At 35.6% G+C, this 19812-nt stretch overlaps 1 protein-coding gene across 1 annotated transcript in view; it reads left to right on the top strand.

Annotated features, from left to right (window-relative positions):
- LOC149772535 (uncharacterized) overlaps nt 1–19812 on the top strand; it is a 132801-nt gene that overhangs the window by 64403 nt on the left and 48586 nt on the right. Inside the window, exons 12-13 of the mRNA XM_089947643.1 lie at nt 1935–2098; nt 17824–17951. Of these exons, the coding sequence (XP_089803769.1) occupies nt 1935–2098; nt 17824–17951 (292 nt within the window). The remainder of the gene's footprint in view (nt 1–1934; nt 2099–17823; nt 17952–19812) is intronic.

The raw sequence follows: 19812 nt of genomic DNA, 5'->3' as shown, positions 1-19812 counted from the left end.
AGTTTGTTTACGTGAACCAGTATTAAATCTTGATGTATCAGTGTGTTCCATGGCCTGGTGTTCATTTTACATGTATCAATGTGTTTATATGACCCATTGTTCATTATTGATGTGTCCATGAGTTTATGTGATACAGTGTTGACTCTTGATGTAGTAGTGTGTTCATATGGCCCAATGTTCAGTCTTGATGTATCAGTGTGTTTGCATAACTCAGTGCTTGTACTTGATGTCTTTATATGACCCAGTGTTCATTTTGGATGTATCCTTGTTTAAACGAGCCGCTGTTCATTTTGGACGTATCTTTGCATTTGACCTATTTTATTGTTTTCAGTTTGCTTCTAGCTCATGTTTACCCCCTTGACATGATGTCTACTTAAGTAACATTCATATAATGTATGACTTAATATATATTCCAAACTCTCAAAATATTTATTTTGGTATACACTTAATTTGGTGATATATATGAAATAATTTATCTTATACATTTAAGATAATGTGTAACATGTTGACTTAGTGATAGACTCATTGTGGATATTTGCTTTGCTTACTTCGAAATTAGTATCTTTTGGATGTTGGAAGATGCATACCATCTTTCTGGCTTGTGGGAATGGCAGCTTTCATGGTAAGTATGAATTGGCTGCTGATGTTGGTTCAGCTCAGCTAACAAACTATTCATGTTGGAATAGGATTGTTAGTTTTATTAGCAAATCAGCCTTAAATGTAATGAACCTTAAATGTAATCAGCCTTAAATGTAATCAACCTTATATATATATGGTGCAAAGGACTTTAGACTATCATTAGCCTTCATCAGTGTCAGCACTCCTGTCATTTACTGCTTTAACCATGCATGCCCTTATGATAGTTTCTTTGTTTTTGTTTCATTGAGCAGATAACTGATGGTACTGTTAATTGTAATCAATCTGTTCCAGCTTGAGTCAGGAATTTAGTAGCTAAATATATGTCCAAATGTCATCTTAGCTGTAGTTTTATGGGGTATTTTTAAGAGTAAAGATGACATTTGGGATCGAAATTTGTTTGGTGTTCAAGCTAATGGGATTGGTTACTGGCAAAACATATGACAATATTAAACAAGGAAAAATTCAGGACTAAAAATGAAGTGATGTTGAGGTGATTCTGGTATACTGAAGTTAGTTTTGAGGGGACTCATTATATATATGGATAGATATATATATATAGGTGTTTATGTGTGTGTCTTTGTGTGTGTGTGTGTGTGTGCATTGTGAGTTATACACACGTCTTTTTAAAGTTGTTAAAGTAACACCAATAGAGGATGTCAGACCATACCTTTGAAATCACCACAATTGTCTCACTGTATGGGCAAATATCCCATGGTTAAACACATTGTACTATGATGTCTCTGTCCATCTGCTGATCTGCTGATATGTCTGTTACCATATTTGTAAGCACAGTAACTCAAATTTCCTACCATCTACACTTTGCAATAGATGTCACTTGGTGGAAGAAAGTGACTTATATATTTTGGCATCAACGGTTAAAAGGTCAAGGTCAGTGACTGAAAGAAGAAAAGTGTCTTCTGCACAAGCACTCAAATTCTTTACCATATACAATTACTAAATTTTATGGCTTACACTTTGTGTAAGGAAGAAACCTATCAATTTTTTGGTGAAACGTCAAGTTAATCATGACTGAGGGCAATTATTCCTGCAAAAGACATTGCGTTAAGGACCATTTAAAGTTACCAAACTTGGAGGCTGGTGTTCGCTTGGGAAATTGAAGAATAATATCACTGATGCATTTAGTTATTTTTTTGTTGTTGTTGCTAGCAGTGTACAGGAAAATTCAAAGTACTTAATGTTTTAATAATTATGATTCACTTTTTTCTAGACTCTGAAGCAAGAGTAATAAATGTATAGCTCTGATTTTCATTGATACTTTTATTCATCGTCCACAGCCTGGAAGTATTGAAAGAGCACATTGTGTTGGACCCACAGTGGATGATTAATGCCCTCAAGTCCCTCATCACAGCTGAGGTGTTTGTTCTGAAAAGTGCCCTAGCTATCGCTGACAAATGGCACGAGTTCAAGCAGAAAGGAAAACTTTATCCAGAGCTGATCGGTTTGTAAAGTCCATACTTTGCAATATATATTTTTGAAATGTGACTGCCTCATTAAATTTCACGGTAATTAAACTAAATAACAAATCAGGTACATCTTTAATTCAAACATATTTGGGTTTTATTTTGATTAAACCAATGACCGAATCCGTTTAACAAAAAGCTCAGATATTTTGATTCTGGCCCTCTCTATGCATATATATATATATATGTTTACTTGTGTTTGCACAGGCATCATGTGATATGTAAATCTGCCATAAATTCAACTGATGTAGATGGTGTTACATTATTGTATGTCACATAATTTGTCTTGCATGCATCAATCCATTGTATATTGACTATACATAGTCAGTTGAATATTCAGTGTCTATTGACTGAACATTGTCTATTGGCCATCAATTTTCCATTGACTATCCATTGTCTGTTGACTCTCCATTGTCTGTTGATTATCCGTTGTCCATTGACTATTCATTGTCTATTGACTATACATGCATGTTGACTATTCATTGTATATTGATTGTCCATTATATATTGAATGCACATTGTCCATAGACTATTCATTGTCCATTGACTATCCATTGTCTATTGACTATCCATGGTCTGTTGACTATTCATTGTCTATTGACTGTCCATTGTCAATTGACTTTCCATTGTATATAGACTATCCATTGTCTATTGAATGTCCATGGTATGTTGACTATTTGTTGTCTTTCGACTGTCCATTGTATATAGACTATCCAGCAACATTTCATATTTTTCAATTTCCCCAAAAACGTCGGATCCGGCTGGATCAAAAGTGATAGGAAAGTTACATTCTACTGTGCTGAATTTTACGTGATACTAACCTGATGTAGTAATGTTACATGCACTGTATGTGAATGATACATACATGTACTAATAAATGGATGAAGGAATGTTACTACTAACCTGATGTCGGACTGTTACATACTACTAAGGCAGAAGCGTCTTGACTTTGGGGTAAAAAAATCAAATGCCAGGGCCACAAAAATGGATTCCACACATTACAGATAGTTATACATCGCCTATCTGAACTAACTTGCGTGGATAGCGTTTACATCGGGTAAAACACAAACCTTTAGAATTTGGGCTGAAATGGTCAATGTTTAATATGACTGAAATAAGAAAATAGTTTATGCCCCAAACCAATGGTTCAACATCTGGACCAAACCTTGTACATATCTTGCACATATGGTAATGTTGAATAATTTTTCAGCGGTTAAAAATGTAATCTAATCGTTTTGAGACTGAAAAGAGTAAAATAGTTTCTGCACAATATCAAAAGTTCTCTGATATTCCTGGAACAAGCAAACGTTATGTACGGTTTGCACTTTGGGTAAGGAATAAGGTTATTAATCATGGAGATTCACTGCCAAACTTAAGTGTCCCAATAGGTGACATATTGAAAGGAAATGTATTTTGCCTTTATTCATCATGACAGACTTGGAAAAGAGGTTTTTGATAGCTTGCAGTTGGCATAAGGAAAAACCCAATCAATTTTGGGACGAAAGGTCAATAATCAAAGTCTGTATAAGTGCGAGAAGATAGTATGTGCACAAAAGTTCCAGTTTGCAACAATGTACCTTCACCAAAGCTTGGTTATGGCTTTCATGCTGGGTAATACAGATGCATAATGATTCAGGAAGAACAGAACTGTCAAGGTCAATGTAATTGAACGTAGAAATAATGTTTCTGCATATTAACTTAAGCTCTATATCACAGACCTATACTAAACTGTTAATGTTTTGCACCTGATTCAAGGCAAAGATTATTGCTATTTTGGGAAAGGACAACAGACAAGGTTAATGGGACTCAAACAAGACAAAATGGTGTTTGTATGTAAAGATTACATTTATTATCGACATGAGCTTAACATATGGAAGGGGTCACTCTTGCTGTGGCCAGAAGCTCAAAGTGTTTGATCATTGTGACCCAAAGTATTTTATAAATAATGTATAGATATTGGGGTCCAGAGGTTAGAAGTCATAGCCATGGTTAGTCGAATATGAACAAAAGATTTATACACAATGACCTTAGGTCAGTAATACATAGCCTGATGAAAGGTTCATCATTAAGACCCACTGCCCATTAGTCTCCAGAGTCAAGCATGACCTATTTTATAGAGGACACTTAAATATGGGTCAGGGTTTAAAATGCATTTTAAAGTATTGTCCATTCTGACTTTAAGTTAATACATCTCCTGACTGGTGTCTCATTAATTTTGACTTGTCTTAAAGCATCTGATGAAGTGTTGTAAAATATGTTATTATATGCTCATTTTTCCCCGCTAACCTTACATTGTCAGAATCATGCAGTATTACCCGATACTGAACCCGCGCGCCAATACACAACATAACATTCACATGCATAAACGAACAACTTTATGTTGTAAACAAACAATGGATCCAGACGCCAGCACTTTAGATTTGTAAACGAATCATGTACACTCGTGTAAGACGCGTTTTATGTTGTGGTTGTTTAAAATTGTTTCTGAATGAACTGAAACAGATGTTTCGGGACTGCCACATACCAGCTGCTTTGGAACATTCCGCGTTGATACAATGTTTCGGATTTAGGCTAGCTACAGTATACAGCAAACGCAAGAACAGGTCATTACAAATAACATACAAGTGACAAGCCATATACTGTCTTCTTTAGCTGGTGATACGAATGGCTAAACAAATATACTTGCACTTTTACATCGGGAATTTCCTCAAAATGTACTTTCTTAGTTCTGCAAATCCAAATTACATGACCCATGTCATAGATTCTCCTTCGTGATTACACATTTCGAAACTGTACTGTAATTTCGATGATAAGCGCAATTACATCCTCCTTCCTGCACTCGAAATGAAATAAGCATTAAATTCCATAGCATCTTTTGATAATTTCAACTCAAAGACTTCATATTTTTCCCACATTAAGATTTCAAAGATTCAATAACAGAAACAGAAACACATTTGCAGATGTCAACATGCTTCTTCAATCCCATGTATTTCATGTGGAATTTTGTCACATACAAATCCAGTTTATAATCACGAAATTTCGTAGAATCGAAGAAAATACCAAAATATATGTATTCCAGATCAAATGGAAAAGTTGTTGCAATGCACATTCATTCACAATATGACTTCCAATATCAATTATATCTAGACACGCCATTTTTTTTCGAAATTTATGTCGAGCGCGCGACTAAGTTTAAATTAATCTGGGCGTAGTTATGTGCGCAGTAATAATGCGCTTGTGTATTTAGTTTGGAATACGGCATACAGTCATTTATCTTGTTTCTTGAAGAGTATTTTGTTTATATAATAAAGCCTTACGTATTATGAAAAATGACCATATAGTAAAAAGGTTATTGCATTTGTATGGGAAAATATGAACTCCCAAGTTCGTGCAGTATTCAACCCAAAACACTCTCATATTTTTCCATGCAAATGCAGTAACCTATATATTTTGCAGGTATGGCACGTTCTTCACTTTGTAATTTATTACTTTCCACTGCATACAGTGTACGACAGAGTATTGTAGTGTACGACAGAGTATTTTAGTGTACGACAGAGTATTGTAGTGTATACGATAGAGTATTTTAGTGTACGGCAGAGTATTTTAGTGTACGACAGAGCATTGTAGTGTATACGATAGAGTATTTTAGTGTACGGCAGAGTATTGTAGTGTACAACAGAGTATTGTAGTGTACGACAGAGTATTGTAGATACTGCTTGTTCTGTTCTTTGTAATGGATTAATTGTGTGTATCATGGTAGCAAGTTAAAAAGTGCATATTCACCAATAACTCTGCACGTTGACTTTTGCATGAATTAATTCATTTTGGTATTTAAAGCTGGATCTCATGTATGATGCACTCTTGCGAACAGGATTAGACCCATTTCTTCTGATGCATTGCCTCAAACTTGGTATACATTGTGGTCCATATCAGACGATGTGTATATTGATCAATAAGTTTACATCAGCAGGTTTTCAAAGAATTTTATTACTTTTACTTTTCAGAACCCAACTAGTCTTTCAATAACTAATGGTGAACTTCTTAGCACTTGCAGGTTTATTTGTTTTATTTTTTTTAAAATTAATTTTCAGTTGTCTTTAATTCAGGGTTCCCTCACTACTGGGAAATTGGGAATAAGTCAGGAAAAATGATTTAAAATAATTTCTGACCATGAAAAGTCCTTGAATATTGATGAAAGTGCAAAGGAAACCCATAATTTTCTGCCAACACTTGACGCCAGAAACAATTACATAACTGAGTCATAACGGAACTGATCATGAGCTAAATGTATAGAGTTCTGACCAGACAATGCAGAGGTTGCAATATGGATCATTTAGGAACTTGCCGTATTTGTTGAGCCAACACTCGGTGATTAGGTTAGGATAGTAGACTGGTTGTTTCACAGACAGCTAAGTTTGAAAACCAGTTTATCATCACTAGAAGCTGACATGCTGGTGGCAAAGCATATCAATTTACCAAATGTCCTAGAAAACCTAAATGTTGTTGCATTGAGTCATACCTGCATGAAATCGATATGAAAATTATTTATTTTCTCACATAATGCGAGTTTTAAGTTACGTCTTGAATCTGCTCGAAGACGAGATGAAGCTATGGTTTTAATGAATTTTGATCTGATATTCACAGTTTGCATTGCTAAGCTCATGATTGCACAAGTCTCATGATCCAAATATTCAAGACATCATAGAACGGTAGTCACATGATATCAGTAATAACCCATTACAAATGCTGCAGATACAAAATAACATATTAAATTAAATTCGTATACTCTTTGCAATAATGAAGAATACGAGACGAACATCCATTTATTTATATACTTATTGCGGGAACAATTGCACATGTTCTGTTATATCACGTGACTAACGTGTCGACTATTCTGTTCACTTCTACAATTTTCTAGTTGTTGTTCTTGAAATAAATATTTTGAGAATCATGGGTTCTTTCTGGTTTCTACTTTCATTTAATTTGATTGAATTTCTTACAACAACATTAAGATAGTAATATTAATATTACATAAATGTTGGACCTAAGATGTAGTTTTAGATGTGTGTAGTTATTTGACTAGTAATGTAAATAGTGAGCACCGGGTCAGATTTCATCTATGCTGTAGTTCTGCCCAGTCTGTCTGCATATTAATGATCATTATAGTTGGCAGTTCTGATAAATAAATCCTTTTTACTACAGATTACATACAGGCATGACATGATGTAACATCATTTAAGTGTTGCTAGGCCTTCTGGTAAGCGACTATCATATGCCACTACGGCACCATTAGTCTTGTTCCTTGCTTCGTATGCTCCCTGCGTTGCATTCTGCTATTAGACGTCAGGTGAACGCCCACGCTATATTGTCACGTGATCAAAACAAAGGGTCTCATATGGAGAGATCTAGTTAATCTAACGATGGTACTTTACATATACAACGAGGAATCAATATCTGTGCAACATTGATCAAGAAATGTATTGCAGCTAGAATATATTAGATGACATGGTGAGAAGCATGCAATATTTGTAAAACAATCGTTACCCGCACCCCTCATGAAAGAGGTGTGAAATTTTCTTATTAATCTTTGGCTATATTTAGGCTGGTGTACATCACCTCATATCAATTTCGGCTTAAAATGTATCCTGGAATTGATTGGAGAAGGAATTTATTATATCTAGCTATTATAATGTGCAATATTAACAAAAATTCCATTGGGTGTACCCATCTCTTTCAACTTCGCCGACTAATAACAATATTTGTAAAAATAATTATATGACCGAATTGGTGGTTAAGCGTGAACGCAAGATAATGTCTGCCATAAGTTAAAATAGAAAGTATTTGTTAAAATCGCATTGTGTCATTAACAAAGAGAATGTTAAAGGAATAAATGTGCCGTGGTTAAATTAACTAGGTCTATCCATATGGGGCCATTTGTTCGATCACGTGACAATATGGAGTCGGCGTTCACCTGACTTCATAAAACGGAGTGCAACACAGAGATCATAGAAAGCAGGGAACCAGACTACAACACCATGGCAGCAGATGTCTAATTTTTTCATAGACAATCATATCACATCACAATCAAATTGTCAAAATGTGAAAATGTGGGAATCTTCTGAGGAATCCCGAATTAGAAAACGGACTGCCATTCGTTTTAAGTCAAATATTTGTGGTCCAAAATGTTGAGTGTCTGAGCTGAGCATTTGTGTTAAACTATTATTCTGCTTTGGCTTCAGAGTTCATTTAGGTCGCATAAAAAAGGAAGATTGTCGTCCCTTGTATGGAATATCACAAAACCGTACAAACTCTTTAATACAGGTTTTAGGACTGGATTATCGCAATAGAAGCAGACATATGTTCATTTACAAACAAACACCAGTCCTTGTTAGTAGTTACCTTAGTATTTAATTGTGAAGGTCTTTTTGTCAACATTTATCAACTCTTTTGTAAATGATTTTTTTAAATCATGGATTTTAATTAGATCGTCTTACTGAGTTTAGATTATTTGAAAAATCTTGTTTTGGGTTTTATTGGCACATACATTCAGTGATTAAACTTATCTATTATCTATCTACAAGTTAAGATTCTAACACTTTTCATATATTGTTTTATTTTCATACTTTGGTATCAAATGATTAATTTTTGTAACAAGAACACATATTGTTATCTTGATTTACAAACTGATTAATCTGATTGGTTTATAATGAAATTTATGTTCATTATGTTGTTTCCTCGTACAAACATAATACATGTCATGCAAGTAAAGTTGGACATTTTATAACGTACACTGAAATGACTCTACATGAAAATTTAAAGGATTATAACTTAGTCAAACTTGTTTCATGTGATACATTTTATGGTTTTGTGCATGATCATATTTACTGACTTAGATTCTTGAAATAGAACTATCTTTGATTTATAAAAACATGCTTGTTTTATAAGCTAAACTGTTCATGAATTCATTCAGTATTGTCATATGTGAACCTTGAAAAAATTAATTTTATCCTGGAAAAAAACCTGGAAATGATCTGGTAATATATCCTTTAAAAGGGTGGGAACCGTTTTAATTTCATTTTGCTCAGACAATAATCTAAAAGAATATTATATCAATTTTTTTATATAAAAAAATAACCGTTATGCTCTCCTTAGAGATAATCTTGTAACTGCTTTGTGTCATCAACCTCAAAGAAAATTGTAAAAGCTGGAATAAACCTAAAAATAATTCACTTATAACCCTGTGTGAGGTAAGTGTATTTTTCCAAAGACACAACATGACATCTTTCCTGAGGAAGCATGACTATCGAATATGTTTCCTTTGGATTATAAGTCTGACACTTTACCATTTGAGCTGTCAAATCTACTGCCATTTGTGTGATTTCTATTGTTTTACATTTAATACATTTTACTATCTGAGTTTGGGTTCTGTTTTTGAATTCGTCTGATGATCTCATAGGTTCGTTGCTTGCCGTGTGCATACTATTGAATCTAGAATGACGAGTGGTTGATCTATATACAAATTCCTACCTGGTGTCAATTATTATGCTTCACAAAGTTAGATTTGTGTTTGATGTTATCTGGTAGGCAATGGTCACTATATTAATGATGCAGGTTAGTATCCCATTCTTAGAGCAACATAAGCTTATTGTTTTACTGCCTTGGTTTGGGATTTATCTTATGATACTATGAATTGCTGGCATAATGATCGACCTAGAATCATGAAACAATTCTGCATGGGTTTGTATTTTGGCTGGTCTATCATGGGTACATGAGAAAGCTTACCAGTAGCTTCCCTTGGGTTGCTCTTTCTTCGTGGGGTTTTCATACGTTCTTCCTCTACTATGCATACTGACCACAATATAGTATTGCATATAGTGTGCTGAAAATGGCACTAAACCTGCAAATCTAACCATTGGTTTGTCTTCCAGTGGTGGACATGTATAATGGCTACTGAACCAACTTTATTTAATAATAACTCAATTTTTATATTTTAAAAAACCTGTTTTGTCCCCCAATTAAGTATAACACCTATACTTATCTTCTATAGACACTTTATTCCTTTATTTGTTTTTTTATGTCACAGAATATATATATGTAAAGTATGCATATCTATAGCTGAATGGTATATCAGCACAATATTAGCTATATAATGTCTATTACAAGTTATTTTCCTGAAATGTATAAACGAAAAAAGAGAAAATAAATCGGTTAGAAAAAGGGTCGAACTGTTCTTTATCGGTATCACTTTAATATGAATCTGAATTCCGCTTGATAATCGATGTTTACAGTATCTACTGGATCCTACTTTATTTCATATAGGTGAGCTATGTAATTCTTGATTACACTCTGGTTGTAAGAGTTTATATCTTTTTATGCTTGAAGAGGAACATCTGTGAAAACCAAAGTGCTGCAGCAGCTCTCTTATTACAATGACAATGTTTAATTGGTCATTAATTATACTGGCCATAGACTAGAAGAGGATATTGGATGGTGTGTTGTTCATCATCTGGTGTCCTTCTGTCTGGTAGCATAAGTTTGTTTTTGATATGAATCCTATACTACTTGGAGGATTGCCTTGAACATGCTGAAACTTTGCACACACATTAATCCCATGATCTAGTTATACCTCAATAGCTATCACAGTCAATGCAGCGTCCATTGTTAACATCTTGCTATCACTTACTTATCCCTAATGGAAAGTCATATTAACATTTGTGTTTCAAGTTGGTCCTAAATGGAAATTGTGATAATTAGACATCTAATAAGGTTGTCAAGGCGGACATCATGAAAATCTTGTTATTGGATTAGGATTGTAATATTAACTTGGGAATGTCACTGGAAGTCTTCATATCATATGTGGATGGTCTCAAAATAAAATGATATCCTTCTGATGTCCAAAATTGCCTCCATATCCATCCTGTTGAAATCCTGATGTTACTCCTGATGTCCAATATTACCGCCATATCCATCCTGTTGAAGTCCTGATGTTACTCCTGATGTCCAATATTAACGCCATATCCGTCATGTTGAAATCCTGATGTTACTCCTGATGTCCAATAATACCGCCATATCCGTCATGTTGAAATCCTAATGATACTCCTGATATCCAATATTACCGTCATATCCGTCATGTTGAAATCCTGATGTTACTCCTGATGTCCAATATTACCGCCATATCCATCCTGTTGAAATCCTGATGTTACTCCTGATGTCCAATATTACCGCCATATCCGTCATGTTGAAGTCCTGATGTTACTCTTGATGTCCAATATTACCGCCATATCCATCCTGTTGAAATCCTGATGTTACTCCTGATGTTCAATATTACCGCCATATCCATCCTGTTGAAGTCCTGATGTTACTCCTGATGTCCAATATTGCCTCCATATCCGTCATGTTGAAGTCCTGATGTTACTCCTGATGTCCAATATTACCGCCATATCCGTCATGTTGAAATCCTGATGTTACTCCTGATAAACAGAATGTCGTATAAACACCAGTCAACTTCTCATGATGAATAATTGGACCTATCTAAATCTGGTGCTGATCTGACAGACAGCCATCTTTAAAATCTTGCCACTGCTTCCCAATGGAATGTCATATTGACATGGAATGTCAACCAGAAGACTCGTTGCTATGTCTAATTGGTTATATATTACAGTATTGCAAATCTGGCTTGTAGTATCGTTGATTTGATGGACATTTTTAAATTGTGTGACTGCTAATCCTTCAAGATGGTTGTAAATGTTATATAGATATATGTTGTTGTTTGGTCCTTAATAAAACTATAGCTGATCAACATGGTATCAATCTTGAATCTAATTATCACATATCCTGAATTAATGGTCATAGTGACATGAAGTTTCACCAAAAAACGTTTAATGGTGTTTTATTGGTCAAAAATAAAAATGGAGTAGATCATTCAATTTGATGACACAGAGGCTAATTTGAAAATAGTGATGTTTCTCAAAAAATATTAAACATGTCTTTATTACTCATTTCGAGGGAAAATGGTCTCATCAATAGTTCATCTAAATTCGTTTTGGCCATATTTGTGTACTTGTACAGTGTATTTAATATTCAGCTGGACAAGGACAACTGCTATGTGTCGACTTCCACTTGCAATAACCTGCGTAAACCAATGTTCGCAGTGGCAGATACATAGGCATGAAAGGCAAGCGCAGTCAGCAGAAGTCAAAGACAAAAGTGATTAATACTTTATCGCAGTCCTCTTGGCCCCATCCCCATATCCCTACATGAACAGGGAATAAGGAAAATAATGGTGGAAAGAGTAGGTTTGATCCCAACCTGGAAAGTCATTAAGCTTTGTAAATATTCATCACAGTATAGAACAAATTCAGATACGAGGTATTATGTCTAAGTGACGACTAAGCCTAAGTTCCTTTATTGATTATAGTTCACAAAAATGCATTGCGATATATCTTGGCTCATTATGTTGTAGTTTGCAATGGGAATATGGCATTGATAATTATTGTTGGTAGTAATTCTCACTAGTTTAAATTATCCACTGTGGCATGGATTATACATGTAAAAACTGTTTGGAACCTGGATTGTGCTGATGTGCCATTACAATGTATGCATATATGCTTAGATACATAGATAACATGTTAGTGCCTACATTGAGATAAACAAACAATGTGTTATCCGTTGTTTTCTTTCGTACATCTGCTTGGCCTTAAGAAAAATCTATAACTCGAACATAGATACACCTGCTTTTGGACCGAATGCACATTTATACATGAAACTGTCACTGAACCTGTCAGACCCAGAAACAATATGGCCACACAATTGTTCCCAAACCGATTATACCGTTAGATAAAGAGAAAGGGTTATCACAGCATAATCATTTCCTTACATATTTACACAATACGTAACTCAACAAAATGGTAATTAAATATTTATTTATCGGACATATACATCTTATCTATAACTTTGTTACCAGTGTATGTGAACAAATATACAAATTAAATTTGAGGGAAAGGAAATATCCCATTCAAGGTTGTTCTTAAAACTTACTTATTTCGACTGCAAAAACAACCTTAAAGACCTAATAATGGATCTACCTTAACTATCTTCAGCATGTTTGTTATGTTTTCTGTACCTTTGTGTCTAAGTTCAGTGGGCAATTCATTCCACGTTGCTTGGCCATGGTATGCAAAACAACTTTGCCCATATGACTTCGTTTTCATAGTGGGAATAATGAGTGTACAATTGCCAGAAGAGGGGCGTAAGTATCTTGCTGGTGTATACACATGGGTGAGGTCGGATATGTATATTGGACTCGAGTCCGTCAGTGAAACGTAGCACAGAGAACAAATTTTGTGTTTGATTCTGGATCGAATGGATAGTCAGTGTAGGGTACAGAGCAGCATGGAGGTATGCTCTGATCGTGATACTCTAAGTATGATCCGAGCAGCTGTGTTTTTAATTTTTTGAAGTTTCTGGAGAAGATATTGAGACGAACCAGACAGAATTGCGTTACAATAGTCTAGTCTTGCAAGTACTAATGAACACAAGAGTTTTAGAGTTATGAACTAAAAGATATTACATTTTGAGAATGGAGCTGATGCGATGCAAGCTACGCCGCCTTGCATATGTTCATGACATGTTGGTGCAATGTGAGAGTACTGTCCAGAGTAACACATACGGTTTGTACTGACTGTTTGAATTTAATGTTGGGTGTTGTTGATATTTATTGTTTGAAGTAAATGATGTGAATCAGAAAGTCTTTATGTTGTGATCAGAATGGCCTCAGTTGTATTATCATTCATCTATAGCTTGTTACATGTCATCAATGATTTCCCATCAGAATGCACCTCTTTACACCTTGGATGCTAGTATCAACTTCAGTTGGGTGGCTAGATTTGTATATTTGGGTGTCATCAGCGTACAATTGGTGAGACACTGGATGATGATATATGACACTTGAAAGCGGCTGGGTGTATAGAATGAAGAGAACAGGTCCAAGAGCAGACCTCTGTGGAACGCGACTACATAGTTTAACTGGGCTGGAGTGTATTCCAATCGCAGAAACAATTTGTGTCCTGTTGACCAAGTAGGACTTGAGCCACATTAAGCTTTATCAGAAATGCTAAATACATGCTGGAGACAGTGAATTAATATATCTTGGTCTATTGTGTCAAATGTTGTAGACAAATCAAAGAGGGTGAGGACTGTAATATTTCCGCTATCCAAAGCAGAGAGAATGTTATTACCTACTTTTAAAAGAGTAGTTTCAGTACTGTGGCAAGGGTGATATGCAGATTGTACACTGTTAAAAAGACTGTTTGAAATTCAGATGAGATACAAGCTGGGATAGAACAACCTTTTTAAGATTTTTTATATGAATGGGAGATTAGAAAATTGGAGGTAGTTCTTTACATCGTTATGGTCGAGTGTTGGTTTCTCCAGCCGAGGCTTTACAATGGCAGTTTTGAAAAATGATAGGAATTCCCCGGATGAAGAGAGGGGTATTAATACAATCATTTAATGAAGGCAATACTGGATCTAAGCACTCTATCAGAAGCGATGTTGGAATTGGATCAAGTTTACATGACTGTTTTTGCACACTTTTTTGTATTAAATCCATAGAGACCGGTTCAAATGCTGCTAATTGTTGCCGCTGAAATTATGTATCCCAAATGTATAGTGACAACGAGTCAATTGAAATTGTGTTGTCAAGCTTATCTCTAATAGTTTGTACTATGTCGTGAAAGAAATTTGCAAACAGGTCCAGAAGGTCGAAAGGTGAGAAGGTAGTTGGAAGTGATGTACATTTGTTCCTTGACATTAGCTTGTTAGTAATCACGAAGAGCTCTTTGCAGCTGGAACTTTCCAGGATCTTAGTAATGAAGTAGGCTGATTTTGCTGTATGGACTATATTTCTGACATTCTTCTTAGCGGCTTCATTGACTTGCTTATGAATAGTGAATCTGGTGAAACCCAAACCCTCTCAGATTTACGGCGGTCTCTTTTAGCAGTCTGAAGCTGTTCCATAGCAATGATGTGCCATGGAGAACAGTCTTGAATCGATACTCTGCACTTGGTGGCTGGGGCATGTTTGTCGAGCAATGAACGCAGGCAGTTATCGAGTTGTTCTGCTGTAGAAAGTAAGCAAGTTGTTGGGTTTGCTTCTATGTCATGCATTAGTTTGGTTATATTTATCATACGGATGTTTCTCTTAGAAGCAAATAAAGGTGGAGGGTTAGGGACTGATAGGTCCAGATGGCATTTAATGCAGAGGTGATCTGATGCAAGTTTGTGGGATACCAGGGAGGACAGTAGAATGTTATCATCAGGTCTATGAAGAATCCAGTCTAAAATGTGACCATGTTTATGGGTGGGTTGGTTCACTGACTGTTTAAGGTTGAAAACATTAGTGGAATCTAGGAGATTTAATGTGCATGGGTTTCCAGGGCTGTGAAAGTAAAAGTTGAAATCTCCAAGAATAATCAGGTTGCCACCTATCGATACTACATAATCCAGGAGATTCGGAAACTGCTCCAAAAAGAGAGATTCAGTCAACTCGTTATTTTTTTTCTACTAGGAGGAGGGTGGTATAGGCATAAAAAATGGACTGACCTTTGCACAGTGGTTTAGGCTAGTTCAAACGATGTGTGGTATAAATTGAAAGTTGTGTGGTTAAGACGTTTGATCATGGAGTTCGTTGTGATGACAGCAATTTCACCTCCGCGAGAATTACGGGGGAACGACTTGATGGAGTACCAGTGGGTGTTAGATACGCACACTTGGGCTCATCGCCTGATGTTTTTAGCCACGTTTCTATCAGGAGAAATACGTTAATATTCTGGTCGTTGATAAAAATAACTATTTCAGTAATCTTTTCAGGTGGTCCTACTGATTGGGCATTTACTAATGCAGTACACAGCGGTATGTCTTGGATAGCTGACACAAAGGTTGATGATTTACTAGGCATAATAATTTACAGGGACATGTAATCAGCATTGCTCTAGTTTGGTGCAGTATCGTACAGGGATATTCATTATGAACATTCCTCTTGTCTGGATACACTAGTGTACAGTGGCATACCATCCACATCATTTCTTGAGTCTGGATACAGTAGTGTACAGTGGCATGCCATCAATAGCCTTCCTTGAGTCTGAATACAGTATTGTACAGTGTCTTGCCATCATTAGCCTTCCTTGAGTCTGGATACAGTAGTGTACAGTTGCATACCATCAGTAGACTTCCTTGAGTCTGGATACGGTAGTGTACAGTGGCATGCCATCAATAGGTTTCCTTGATTCTGCATACAGTTACTGTGCAGTGGCATGCCATCAATAGCCTTTCTTGAGTCTGGATACAGTAGTGTACAGTGGCTTGCCATCAGTAGACTTCCTTGAGTCTGGATACGGTAGTGTACAGTGGCTTTCCAGCATTAATGCCAACTGTATTCAAATGTTGGTAATCTATGATGTTTTACGATGTTAGTCATTTGTCAACCAAACCACTGGATGGCTGACGGCACACAGAAGGGCATGTATGGCAATCCAAGGTTATGATTTATATATTAACTACATTATATCCACATAAGCGCTACACAAATTAGGATGCTTTCAGTATGTTTGAAAGAATATTTTTTATAATTATCATGAATATGGCATCTACATGATGCTATGTTACATACAGATGGAACATTTACTCAAAACTCTTGCAAGATAGCAAGTAGAAACATTTACTATTGCAAATTTACTAAAGTTGTGACCAGAAGGACCAACACATTGGGATATAAGTTTCCTTTTTGTAGATGAATGATACACTCTTTAAGGTTGCAGTAACATTTCACAAGGTATTACCTAACCGCAGATATCGCCAACATGTTATATGATACATAGCTCTGCCTAATGAATGCAATCACTCATCTGACTAAATTTAAACCCATACATCTATTCCATAAATTGCCAAAAATTGAACATTATACTATGTTTATCCCTTTTTCATTTGAAATGTCCTCTTCATACTGTTCTGAAACTATCAAGATTTTCACCATTTAACCATATATTTACTAACAGAAACACACCCATCCCATGTCATATTGATTGGGTCCAAAGTACATCCCTTACAGTCATATGAGGCAACCAGTGAATATATGAGTTGGGCTGGTTCAATAATTAGCATGATGATAATTAAATGCTGGAATTTATTCAAGAAAGAAAGTATATTAGTTTACCTTGGCACACAATCATTAATATTCCTCAAGATTGGGTGTAGTAGATTACCATGACATGCCAGCAATAGCATTCCACTTGTTTGGGTGAAATAATTTACAGGGACATGCTATCAGCATTGCTCTAGTTTGGTGCCGTATCATACAGGGATATTCGTTATGAACATTCCTCTTGTCTGGATACACTAGTGTACAGTGGCATACCATCAACAGCCTTCCTTGATTTTGGATACAGTAGCATAACGCGACATGCCATAAATAGCCATCCTTGAGACTGGACACAGTAGTGTACAATGGCTTTCCATCATTAATACCAACTACATTATATTTATTCATGATGTTTCACAATGTGAGTCATTTGTCTACATATGCGCTACACAATTTAGGATGCTTTCAGTTTGTTTGAAAGAATATTTTTGTATAATTGTCTTAAAAAAGGCAAATACATGAGTACCTCAGTTGTTAATGTAATATGTATTCTCTTACAATTTCCAGATGCTGTCTGGTCAAAGAAGAATAATCCAGATTTCCATGACAACAAAAAACACATCTTACTACTCATGGAACAATTAAACATTATTGCCAAACCAAGATATTACAGTGAGGATGGGTCTAAAATCAAGGTGAGTTGACTTGAAAGTCTGAATGATAAAGTATACTGTATGAGAGTTTTGTTGGAATTTTGTCTTATTTCTACATTATTACAATGGAAACAACCTCAACTATCATCTAGTAAGCTACCAATAAAACTGTTCCATTTAGGCACAAAACTGTCTTCCATGGCAATCCATTGAACTTCTAACAAAATTGACAGAAGTTCCTACACCATAAACATACACTGTTATGGGTGAATATTTTCCTTCTGTCAACATAACTCCTGAATTATTACCACTTTCTCTTCAAACAATGTTCCTGGGTTACTGTACCCATTCCAACAAACTGACTGGAGTCATTATATGCCTTCTGCCCTCAAACACTCCTGAGTAACTACACCCTTCAGCCAATAAAAACAATATTTAGTGATTTATAGTGCTAGGTGACTACACTTGTGTCTATCAAATGTGCCTAGATGACTGCATCTTCTACCTACATAGCGGTCCCAGGTGACAGTGCCCTTTCTTTCAAAAAAACGGTCTCAGTGACTATGCTCTTCCTGTCAACAGAATAGTCCCAAGTGGCTATGCCCTTTTTGTCAACAGACCAGTCCCAAGTGGCTATGCCCTTTCTGTCAACAGAACAGTCCCAAGTGGCTATGCCCTTTCTGCCAACAAAACTTATCTGAGTAACAGAATGGTAGTAAGTAGCTATGTCCCATTCTGCCAACAAAACAGTCCTGTAAAACTATGCCACTTAGATGCCACTACAATTGTTCTGAATTAATTGCCCATGGATTGCCAACAAAACAGTCCTGAGTGACTGTATCATTTCTGTCTACAAAACTATGCTCAGTGACGATACTCAGTCAGTCTAGAAAACTGACCAGAGTGACGATACCCATTCCATATAGAAAACTAACTGGAATGACTCTACCCATTTTGTTTAGAAAAAATGACTGGATTGTTATACCCATTCTATCTAGAAAACTGCATGTATTGACAATACCCCTTTTGTCTATAAAACATAAGACTGAACACAGTCAATATTAAAATAAAACATAATATTTCTTAGATGAATGAAATATTATGTTTTGTTTTCAAAACGTTTTGAAAAATATTCAGATCATCTGAACTATTACACCAAAATTTCCATTATTATTAAAAAGTTCTTTCTGTAAATTGGGATAAGTCCGACATTTGTGCAACCAGGTTAATGTTGTCGCTACAGTCATGTACATAATTTAATTTGACTTCCAGCTAAGAACTCAAGATCTCCTATCCGCATAAATTGAATGAAAGTTTCCTCGTGACATAGTAACATTGAACCAGTCAACGTGTTTATAAGTTTTAGAAGAAAGATTTTATTCTCAATTGAATGAAAATGATAGCATATTCTGATTTCGTGTTTAAGAGTCTCAGTTGTTGGTAAAGTAGTCTTTGTGACGTGGGGTCTATTCCATTTAAACATACCTCTACCCCACAGACGGCAAAATAAAAAAAAAAAACTTCCACGCATGGTCATCAATAAAAAATAATCACTTCTGTGCCATGTCATATCAAAAGAAAAGATACTTCTATCGGTGGTGCCTATTTATTTTAATAATATGTTTCTATAATGTCACCGTTGTGTTTCTGCCCCCTCCCTCCCATTAACAAAAATAACGTCATTTCGGATTACTCATCACAAGTCGCGCGATTTCAGGGAAAAGAAAAACTAAATCTGCAATTTCCGATGAATTGTAATTGTAACGGAAATACGGAAACAATGGGAACGTGTTTATTCGGAAGTCTTCGGATGTAGCCATATATGGTATGGATGCTGAAGACGAATATTTAGAACATGAAAAAAATGGATGCAACTTGTGGTCCGTCGAAGATGTGGGGATAT

This window comes from Sinohyriopsis cumingii, unplaced genomic scaffold (assembly GCF_028554795.1).
Source record: "Sinohyriopsis cumingii isolate HCF-2022 unplaced genomic scaffold, ASM2855479v2 utg001397l, whole genome shotgun sequence".
Lineage (NCBI taxonomy): Eukaryota > Metazoa > Mollusca > Bivalvia > Unionida > Unionidae > Sinohyriopsis > Sinohyriopsis cumingii.
The sequence above is the reverse complement of the archived record's forward strand: the minus strand, read 5'-3'. Positions and strand labels throughout refer to the sequence as shown.